This window comes from Haplochromis burtoni, unplaced genomic scaffold (genome assembly GCF_018398535.1).
Source record: "Haplochromis burtoni strain Fernald_Lab_line unplaced genomic scaffold, NCSU_Asbu1 Contig_212, whole genome shotgun sequence".
In the NCBI taxonomy this organism is placed as follows: domain Eukaryota; kingdom Metazoa; phylum Chordata; class Actinopteri; order Cichliformes; family Cichlidae; genus Haplochromis; species Haplochromis burtoni.
Window position 1 is genome coordinate 92,951 of NW_024582573.1, and position 11,544 is coordinate 104,494.

Here is an 11,544-nt window from a genome sequence, read left to right on the forward strand (position 1 = left end):
TTGAAACTAGTAAAGGGAGCAGCAGGAGGAGCGAGAGGGAGAGAAAGAGAGAGAGGGTGGGCTGCTGATGCACAGGGGAGTGAAGGAGGGGGTTAAGCAGAGCTGTGCCGAGGAGGAATGCAGATTGTTTCCATGTGTGGGGAGGACAGGACAGCCGAGTTGGCTGCAGGCAGGTGCGGTTAGCCCCTAATGAGAAAAGTTGTGTTGGTGATGGAGTAGGCCCAAGACACTACAGCCCAGTGGCAGAGCACAGCCAAAGCTAAAAAACCACAATGTAGTGCACTACTGGCCTCACACGCTGCACTAATGCACACTGTGGGGCCTTGCAGAGATAAATCAACACTGCTGGAGCTGAAACTAACTGGCACTGCTTACAGTCACTGTGGGGAAGCTACTGTGGTATCAGCACTGTAAACCAATACTGAAACTAAAGGCCTTGATACATGGGCAACACTTTATTAAAATGTAGCTGAGCAAATGGGCAAACAGTTGATGGACAATATCTGTTAAACGTCGAAAGCTTATAAAACGTTTATAAACTAAGCTTGAATCCATGTCCATGACAGCTGAACAACCCGATAAAAACGGTACGATACTCACGCTAAACTACTGACCCTGAGTAGAGACGGTGTGAGGAAAAAGGTATGATTGGCTTTCCGCAATATTTATATCATTTATGCTGCTGGGGTCGTGTGCTGAATAACTGATCGTAGCACGTTTTCGGTGCACAGCCATTGTCTGAGTATTGCCTCTGTATCACGGCCTTCACCCTGAATGTCATGCTTGTCCATTTAAACCATGGAAAGTTGTATGTGTGCACAGGACTGTGCAGCGTTAGGCTTGCAGCGGGTGGTGAGGGAAAAGGAAGAAAAAGACATAAAACAGAGGGGGAGGAGGACGAGGGAGAGGTGGATATGTGGATGTTAATTAAATGAGGGAGGTTGGCGGGGTACCTGGGTCTGCTGGGGGATATTCAGAAAGTTGTCCCGTGTTCCGATGCCGACAAACCGGTTGGGAGCTGTGGAGCCTGGCGTGGAGTATGCTATAAACAGAGAGATACAAGTGTGTACATGCTTTTACACACACACATACACACTCAAATTTCTATATATTTAATCTACACTACTATAAACCTGCTTAGGCCCTTGCAGTATATCTGTCAAATAAACTGGTGGGAAAGGGTCAGGGATACTGATTCTGTATTAGTCACATGGATGATTTGTTCATGCTGTGGACAGGTTCACTGTTATTCAACCTAACCATTTAATCTGTGGTTAAGAAGGGGGCATAATGTAATGATTAGTGCTAACATGGAGAAGCCTTCTGTTAGCCACAGACGCTCCTCAGCAGCCCCTGGCCTCAATAACAAGCCACAGTGATCACAGAGAACCACCAATGATTCACTGTAGACTTGATAAAAAGTTGGTCTATGGAGGAACTGTACTCATCATCACTGCTCCTTTTGCATTTAACAGGTTCACAGGAGCATCTTGCCTACACAGTGACACCACTAAAGAATGCCACAGGATCAAATTTAGGGCAGTTGTGCTCACTGGACTCCAACATGAAGGCTGAATAAAGTCTTTACTGTGCATGGCTTGAGTGAGTTGAGGGGATGGGAATGTGTAGGGGTGACAGCGACAGGGCTGGAAACTGATGCATGACTGAGGGTGAGAGTGTACCGTGTGTGTGTGTGTGTGCGTGTGCGTATGTGTTTCATGGCTGTAATTAAGATATCTTGAGAATTAAAGACAAAATTAGAGGGGAAAGAAAAAAATACACTGATAACAGTCACTGGGATGAGAAAAGAGACGGAAAGTACGATATTTATTTATATAGATTTTCATATAAATAAATAAGAGTGACATGTTAATCTGTGAGAGCTGGAAGGAGGGAGGGGAGAAAGACTTGATAGGACAGGAAGAGGAGAAAGAGTTCAAACAAAAAGAGGAGAAGGTGCCCCCGTTGCTCCATCCAGTGCCCCCTCTTGGTGTGCCTCTCCCATGGCCCGACTCTCGTACTGCACCTGTCTGGGTGGAACCAACCAAAGCCTCACCACTCTCTGCCGACACTCCTTTCTCCCACTCCCCCGGTATAGCACTAATTAGATAAGTTTGATTAGATTTCATCATTCATGTTTAGAGAGATGGGTTGTTGTTCTTGTTATACTGTGATTTTCATGTTTTTTGTTGTTCTCAATTTTTAATTGTTGTGAGATTTGTGTGAAGGTGGCAAGGGGATTGGGTGGGTAAAGTGGGGCATGATGTTTTTTGGAGTCCACGCCAACTGCCCTAATTTTGTTCCCTTAAAAAGAAAAAAAAGAAAGAAAGAAAGGAAAAAGAAACAAAGAAAGGAGGGTGTGATATCAAATAAAGTAGAAAGCAAAAAACGAAATGAGAGAAGGGGGTAGATTGTATTGCTGCTGTCACAGACAGACATGCAAAGTCTGCATTGATCAAAGGCTTGCAGCTACAGAGGCAACGTGCACAGGGCCCTGCTCTGCTCTGCTCTTCCAAACTACAAAACACATGAAAAAGAAGGGAGAGAAACTACACTGCCTCTTGTGGTGCTAGCAGGAAACCCAACACCAGAGAAAGAAAAATAGAGAAAAAAGACTTCAGGATAGGGAAAAGTAGGAGGTTAAGGTGGTTTGCAAAGACATGAAGAGAGAAAAGGAGACTGAATTTCAGAGGAAGACAGAGAAAGCAATACAAAGGAACCTGACAAGGGATCTCTGGTTTGGCAAAGGCGTGGCTTCTGCCTTCTCAAAATCGGTTCTTGCTGGTTCTGTACAGCAGAGTATATTGGCAGTCGATAAGATGATAGGAGAAACAGGACTGAAGCTCTCGGGGCTGCTGAGTGTTTGAGTAGATTCCATCTTACTATGTGGAAACTATACCAGTAGCCATTGTAGGAGCCCCAAACCTGTGCATTTCCAGGAGTTAAACCAGAAGCTTGCACTGCACATGAATACTGGGACTTCTATGATGGCTACGTCTTTTCTAGCCTAAAAAACTTCATCTGGTATTGGGATACATAAAATTTGCTGCCAGGTAGGGGCTAACAAACCTATGAGGGCCTAAAATTGGTTCGGACTGGTTTCTAAAAAAAGGCTGTGGGGAATATGGGGTATTAATAGTGGTCTGTGGGGAGGAGTGGGAGTGGGGAGTGACTTACACGGAGATGCGGGTGAGCTGAGTCCGCCGTCAGTCGGCGTGCTGATGGTTTTAGAGTCGGGCATGGGGAGGGGCACAGGGCGAGCCACCGGGGGTGGCGGGGGCAGCAGGAAGGAGCCCGGCATTTTGCTCTGGCCACCTCCATTAGGCTGCAGATGGACCATACAGACAGGGTGAGCAGGACACACCCCGAGAATATACAGTATATAGGAAGCCAGACACACACGTACAACACAAAGTCACACAGACAGAGCCCCATTTAAATACTGGAGACTCATATACAGACAAAACCATACAGAATCCAAACAGACAGACTAAAACACACCCATACTTGCACACAGGGTTGAGGGAGACTCACATAGCTTTAAGACAAAACAAAAAAATATTGCCGTCTGGTCAAAAGTAGTGAAAAAAATAAGATGTGGAAAAGTGATGAACATCGTCACACACAGGGGGAGAAGAAAAACTGAGTTTTCCATGAGGGACAGTGAGGGATTGTTAAGGGAAGTCGTTGCGGCGCAAGAAGGAGAAAATCAGCAATGTGTACAAGATGTCTTGGTGCTTGCGTGCCTGTCCATCATGTAGTGCAGATGCAATAAAAAAAGATGTTACTGTTTCTTTAGAGTGTGAAGTAACGTGAACAAAGGATAATAGGTCATGAAAAAGGGCTTGAGGAAGTTAATATAAAAAGCCAAGTTTGCAGTAGAGGTTTACAGTAGTACCTTATTTAATGTGTCAGAATAGTTCAGAAATACCTCTGAAAGACCAGCTGTATGCTCTGTTTTGCTGATTGTATCTGTAGCTTTCAGCACAGTGAGTATGGGATTGTTATTGGGGAGCTCATCTGGGTATCACCCTTTACTAAAGTTTCACCTAATTAGACCCACGGCACTTTAAAAAGGCTCAGCTGTGTCCCCAAAAATCCCCCCTTCAGCTTCTGCAATGAGTTTCTTCTCCATCTACAGCTGCACACTAGCTCCCACAGCTTGGTGTGTTTCAGTAATCATCTTTTAAATCCTTCTGCAGTGTGACTTTTTTTTTTTTTTTAGCATTTTACTCTCATATACAAAAATGCTAAATAGATAACTATTATTCGATTATCTATTATTATCTATTATATTATTATCTATTAACTATCTGCCACAACATTAAAACCATGGGCCTAGTACCGTCTACGTCCCACTCGTGCCAGCAAAATAGCAAATCCAGATCTAGACCTCAGAAACTGTTCTGTGTAATAAGGGAGCTGAAAGCTGTAAGTCCTGTAAGTTAAAAAGTGGAGCCTCCATGGATCAAACTAGTTTTTTACATCCCACGTAGACTGAATTGAGATCTGAGGAGTTTGGAGGTGAAGTCAGCACACTGAACTCTTTGTCATATTTGTCAAACCATTTCTGAACAATATTCATAGACGTCATCCACACGATCCAAGATGTCCCAGCAGACCGCCACACTGCCTCCACCAGCTTGCCTTATTCCTGTCGTGCATTGTCAAGAGACTGACACACATCTGGCCACCTTCTTCCATGATCTAGCTCTGAAGCTCACATATATCCCAACATTTATATACCAGGTCCATTGTAATCCAATAATAAATAATATTCAGTTCACCTTTCACCGGTTTACATATTGTGGCTCGTTGGTGTATATTACTCGGTCTCAACGGCACACATTATGCCAAGAAAATTATCATGGCATACTGCGAAGGGGCATTTACCTCTAGAGAGAGTTTTGGAGAGTAAAGGAATGTCACAAAGGATGACAGTCAATAAATCACTACTGGAGCACAGATGTAGTCTTTAAATATCTACTTCTGGTTTCTTCCAAGGATACTCTCCAAACAAAATTAATCTTGATCTGTCTACAAATCTGGTCTCGCCAAAGCTTTCAGCCTTGCTTCTCTAAAGTAAACGTTTAACCCAGTGCATACCTACAATATGGCCGGCCACGCTACAAAGGCTTCTGTTCCTGACAGACCCCTCCCCATCTGAACATTTCAGACGGGCATAATCTTCCAATTCTGGGAGAAGGCATGGCATTATATTATATTGAGCCTGTGATGAAAATGTGCTCTGGCGTCTTCCCCCATAATTTCCTCCAGCTGAGTTTTTTCTGATTAAGCACATCTGGCCCCCTCCTCCTGTTGATTTGCCCTGCGACCATCCCTGGTGGAGCCGTTTCACTTCATAAAGATTGGTCTGTATGCAGGTTTTGGCTTACTGCGCCTTCTGTGTATTTACTTGTTTGCACTACATCCTCTTCAGTAACTTCCATGAATAAATACACCAGTTGTAACAATATTTCATAGTAGTTTGTTTTCCAAACTAATGTAGCACACCATCCTTCAGGCACTGCTCCTCCTTTTGCAGGATCCATAGAAAACTTACCTGTGCGCTGGGCTGGCCTGTGCCGTCGGTGCAGACAAACTGCACAAACTCCTTAAGCGGGTCCTGGTGGTGATGGTAGCGTATGGTGGGGTGAGTGAAGTACGGGCTGGACTGCTGGATGATAGAGGAGGAAGGGAAGTGCAGGGCTGAGGCTGAGGCACGGGGGCTCCCTGAGAAGAAAAGGAGATAGGAGAGAGGAAAGGAAAGGGGAGGAGGAAGAGAAACATAAAAAGAAGAGAGACCGAAAGTGGAAAACAAATGCAGTGAGCTTAAGGTCATTCTGTTGTATTTCTACACGTATACAGCACACTATGATAGAGAGTACATGAACATGCACACCTACGACACCTACGCTAAGATGAACATGCATATATTTTAACTAAGCGCTAAGACAGCTGGCATCAATGTCCAAGTTGTCATTTAGGCCCCATTATTGTCCTAACGCAGAAAATAGCTGTGACACTCTTGTGGTTGACTGACTGAAGCTGTTTCTGCTTACAAATGACTGGCATTATCCCTGGCTATTGAGCAACATCTGGTCCCATTCATTTTAGAAATCAGCCCACTAGATTTCTCTGTACCTCTGGTAAGCCTGGCATCACAACACATGCACACACACAGTTTCACAGCCACATAAACGCTAGTGTGTTACAGTATTTTCTGCCTTCTGCTCCCTCTTCATTTCTCTCTCTCGCCCATACACACACACACACACACACACACACACAAACTGCTCGGGTATGACAGAGTCACACTCACACACGGACACACACACTGGGTTTTTCCACTTTTGTTTTATTGCTTGTCAGTGATGTGTAATCAATCAGCAGCGTATCCTTGCTGTGCGGTTCTGCCCAGTAGTTTGAAGCTTGAGAGAGAATCTCCCCTCTGCTCCCAACCGACCACAAAACACCTCCCAGAGACATTAGTCAGCCAGCCAGCCAACCACACACACACACATTCACAATCTAGGCTCCACTGTCTGTCCTGTCTGCTGTGATTCTATGGCTTTGGCAATTTGGCACACCAAACTAAAGAGGCAAGCTGCTAGGTGAGGGGAGTCTGGCGTACAAGCATCTGTGATTATGTCTGTCACCTACTATCTCTTGTGGATACTGTACTCACAAAGTGAAGTTCAAAGTTTCCATGTTTGGTGAAACTGATGTTCAAGCCTTTTTGTGTCAGCACCGTGCCTGTGCGTTCTCTTTTGTGTGTGTGTGTTTCCATGTCAGTATGTGTAGATTTGTAGTGTATGCATATGAATGGGTTGCCGTGTCTGGTGCAGCTTGCGTGTGTCTTTTTACATACAGTATATTGTTGTGTGTCTGTGTGTAATCGCTGCCACAATGGCCGACACTCCAGACTAATATAATCAGGCAACAGTTAATCTGGCAGCTCTCCATGTGAGTCTGGAGCCAAAAACAGGACGTAAACCATCTCGCTCGTACCCCTGAGCAGCCACACTCGCTAGACCTATACACCAAGAGTTAACAGCTTCAACCCATCCAAGGCAAACCATGGTTGATAACTGCTTTCCCCCCCTATTCCTTTCTAGCCCCATCTCTCTTTTCATCCCCCTCTCCTTCCCTCCCTCCCGACATCCTCCAGTCTCTTTATAGAACCAAGGCCTCCGAGGGACATTCCATTTGGATGGCAGCCATTTTAGCACAGAGAGTCCTCCACAAGAGTGTAAATTTACACACACGCGCTTGTGTGCATCAGTGTGTACGTGCACAAACGCACCACGACACAATCTCTCTACGCCGCCTCATTACAGCCTCTCTATTACATGAAAACCTTTCGCCAACTGTCTAACACACAAACACACACAGACATACATACACGCAGTTTGGAGAGTGCATGAAGTTAGTTGAGAAACAAAGAAAGCTGAGCTAGTCCCTGACACCTCGTGCGCAAAACAGGAGGAAATTTTAGAAATCAATTCAAAATTCAATCTGGTGTTTTGGATTCTTTAGATGCTATGAGACTGCTCTGAGCAGATAAACAACTTGGCTTAATGCTGCCAGATCCAGTCAGGACTATATTATCTAAATATACTTTGGGGAGCTCCGCAAGTAAAATTCAATACGTTTCAACATGGAGGGCAATGAGTCCAAATGACCTTTACATGGCAGGTCTGGTTTGGCAGCGGACCAATCCATCCCTTTGAGAGACAAATGGAATGAGAGGGAGCGACAGGGAGAGGAGGACATATTTATTCTTTTGAAAAGTGAGACCAGTCTGCGGGGACTTGTTGGCAAACTTGAGATCCTGGAGACTTCGGGAATTCTCTGACTCGAGATGAACAAACCATGTCGGTTACCCTATAGGACTGAAAAGCTCTTACGAGGACAACTTCCCCTTAGCGCCTTTATTAAAACAAGACCTTGGAAACACTGGAGGTTACTTTGAGAATTTTACCCGCTACACTGCACACCTGTGCAACTACATGGGTTCAAACACTTTATCAGTTCCCTTGCTGGCTTCTAAGTTGTTATGAATCTCTTTAATCTGCATTTGCGCCTGAGAACTAACAAACATATCTTTTAAAGAACAAAAATACAACCTCAGTGTAAGTCTAAATGTAAAAAGAAGGAAAACCAAACAAAGAAGCACTGGCTGGCTCTAATGTGCACTATAGCAAAGGCAGCGTCACTACAGATACTGGTTCTTTGCTGTCTTTGGCTTTTTTAATAAATTCAAAAATATATATTTTCACTTTCACTTGATTGATTGCTCCATATGGTGGTAAGTTTACATATCCAGTCAAGGTCATTATTTCAGAGTGAACAGCTTTGTCAGTTTAAATGCAAGGCTTCTACAATCGTTACAACAAAATGCATGAAGCAGTAAGATGAGAGGCAAATCAGTCACAAATGCATGGATGCAGCACTGGTACCATGCGATGGTAATATTATAAACACAGGCACAAAGATGGTGGTAAAAATGGATGGATGGAGAGAGGCTGAAAGAGAGAGAGAGGAATTTATGCCAAGCCGTGATGATAGCAGTAACACTGAACAGGTGAAACTCTGCAGGCATATTGCTTCTCAGCAGTTGCAACTGTAAGACTGGAAAGTTTTGTTTGCTTTCTCAGCAAGTACGTTTTGGATTTTTATTTTCAGGCACATGATAGCTGAATTTATTTTGTCTCCGGACGAGTTTGGGGGGAGTAAATACTGCAGTCTAGGATTTGACACTCCCTTTCCTTCTCTCTCTTTTTCAGATTTAAAGGGGGAGGGGAAAGGTTGAGTTGTTGGGGTCATGGCAGGGCTCTCACCTGGTCTCACTCCTGCCAGCACAGGCAGCGGGTGGTGTGTGAACGCCATGCGGGGAGACCTCGTCTGGGAAGTCAGGGCGTTGAAATCAAACTTCCCCGGCTTCTTAAGTGAACCAGGCGAGGACAGTCCTGGCGAAAAAAAATGGGATCAACAAAAAAAAAAAAAAAAAAAAAAGTGGGGGTAAGAGGGAGGAAAAGAGAGAGGTTGTTTTAATCAACAAAATGTTGCTTATTTGACTGGCTACACTAAAAAAAAAATCAGTTTGATTCCTATTGAAGGGGACTTGAACAGTGACGACTTTCTTATTAGATTGTTTAATTTTCTCATTGGTTGATGGCAGTGCATTGTCGTCCCCCTGTCCTTTCTGGCTGTAGGCCATTGACTCGCTTGAATGAGTCTGTCAGAGGACTGCAACCACAAAACATAAAGATGCTCAAAAGACCAGAAGATTTTTCCCTTTTTTTCCTAATCCTATTCTGTAATTATTAATTCAGAGACACACTTCAGGATTCCCAACTACCAGCTTTGGCCTGAGTAATATTTCATAACCTAAGTGCGTGTCTTCAAAGGAAAAAGGGAGAAAAATACCTAAACCCAAACTGAATCTGGGCTTTTTGTTTTAGTGCCAAAAAACATCTGTAGCTATAATAATCTCTTCTGTGCCACTGTATGTTTTTTTCTGTCTCATCTCTTTCTGTTTCTCTCTCTCTTTCAGGTGCCAACTGTAGCGTTTTTGTGTACGAGCACGGCCACCATACAGCCAGAGTCAGCTAGCTGTGGTCTGGCTTCAGCAAAGCTCACAGGCTGGCTGCACGAGAAGACAGCTTCATTCAGAAATAGCACACACTGTACAGTATGGACACGGCAGCTGCTGAGTGCGAAAGACAAGCAGACGGACAGAGAGAGGAGACAGAGGGAGAGGAGAGGGAGAACGAGAGAGGCGAGAAGAACGTGGGAGACATGAAAATATGTGAGGGAGCAAGGGAGCAAGAGAGCAAAGCGGAACCTGTGAAAAATGCAGAAGCGTCTTTTTCTTTATTGCATTGCTCTGACAACACGTATGAAATTGGAATGTCATAAGATGTTTAGTATGGTTATTATCTCTCACGAGCACACACTCACACCCGTCTCAACACACTTGAAAGGCCGCCTTATTTAACTGCTGAAACAATAGACTAATTTCTTCTTCTCTAAGTTTTCTTCTAATCTTCCTAACAAGTGAGTGGTGCGACACTGTTCTCTTTTTAAACTTTTTTAGACTGTTGTTTTGTAGTCTATTTCTGTGGCCCCTCCGCATCAAACAAGGCATTAAATATGATTCCTCCTCAGTTCTCCAGCTGGAGACGTGTGAAAGTCTATGGGAGTGTGGGGGCGTGCAAAACCTTCCCTCCCTGTGTGAAAGAGTTAAGTCTCAAGCAGGTGGGAGTGAATATGTGTGAACCATTTATGTCTTTAGCAGACATATAACCCCCCACCCAAATGTAGCGGGAGTCTGGGGGCGTATTGTACTGTCAGACAGATTCCAAGCATGAAAACAACCCCGATCCCACTTCTGACACCAGCAGTTAGCAGTGATTGCTATGACACTGTCACACTGGTGGGAGAAAGGTGGAAATAAGAGCAGACTGCTGAGACTGAAAGACAGAAAGGCACCGGAGGGGAAAGCTAGGAAAAGCTGAGATTTAGAGGAAAGTGTAAAAACCAGAACCATGTGGATTATACAATTATATTTTCAGAGAAGCAATCTTGTAGGTTTTCATTTAAGAAGTAAAAAAATGAATCCAAATTATAGAAATGAAAGCCAGGATCCACAGAGAGGATCAGATGAAGACTGACATCTGTATATATAGGAAGTTATAGCAGTGTCGTAAACAGCAAGGGACTGGAAAGACAATATTTTATTACTTCAGAGGCTATGCAATGGTCTGATCTGGCACGTGTGCATGTGTGCGTGTGTGTGTGTGTGTGTGTGCCACAACTGCACTGTTTCCTCTTCTGGCAAGCCTTAGTATTTCACTGGCAACCAATCAAGCGTTCCCATGATGACCCTTCTGTCTCTTTGCACTAACAGGCCTGCCACCAGATGCGCCTCTGAAGAACACACAGACGCAAACACACACATATTCATGCACTCACACACAGTTGGAAAAGACAGGAGATAGTGGTTTAAAGAAGTAAAGGAAAGTTGGGGAATTCTCCTCTCTCCAGTGATTTAAGACACATATGTCCAAAACCTAAGTTCAGCCGTATCCCTCCAAGGGCTTGTAACACTTAACTCAAAGAACCAAGCAAAGCTCCCACCACCACAAGTCTCTGGTGTCTTAGGAAAAATTTGCGATCATTTGGAACTAATATGAAATCGTGGTTGTTTCGATCGCTTCCACTAACCTCCCCCAACCCTCTATGCCCCTGTGGAGCAGATGTCTCCAGCATCCTCATGGATCCCAAGGCTACACATACATTGAAACACCATCTGGGACCACGCTTCAGCTGTGCAAGTGTGTGTGCGTGCGCATGTGTGTCTAACTGATATCTGTATGTAGCTGTGTTTGTGTGATCTATTTGAATCTGTCTTCATACATCTCTGGGTGCCTTTGATTGTGTGGGCTCTGTTGGTTATAGTGGAAGTCAAGAAGAGTAAATGGTGCTATGGACAGGCTGCGAGGTGCACCTGTGGGGTTCCTTTGTTTGTTTGTTTGT

The 11,544-nt window shown here is 44.3% G+C and overlaps 1 protein-coding gene across 12 annotated transcripts in view; it reads right to left on the minus strand.

The window, feature by feature from the left end:
* LOC102303476 (nuclear factor 1 X-type) overlaps window positions 1–11,544 on the minus strand; it is a 112,053-nt gene that overhangs the window by 6,850 nt on the left and 93,659 nt on the right. For 6 of the 12 annotated variants that reach the window (XM_005936411.3, XM_005936407.3, XM_005936413.3 and 3 more), the window contains 4 exons: window positions 8,844–8,972; window positions 5,564–5,733; window positions 3,178–3,325; window positions 954–1,042 (listed from right to left, as the gene is read on the minus strand). In XM_005936411.3, coding sequence (XP_005936473.1) covers window positions 954–1,042; window positions 3,178–3,325; window positions 5,564–5,733; window positions 8,844–8,972 — 536 coding nt within the window. Of the gene's footprint in view, window positions 1–953; window positions 1,043–3,177; window positions 3,326–5,563; window positions 5,734–8,843; window positions 8,973–9,015; window positions 10,936–11,544 lie in introns of those variants that run through there. The other 6 variants (XM_005936415.3, XM_005936417.3, XM_014338125.2 and 3 more) reach the window with 4 other exon arrangements.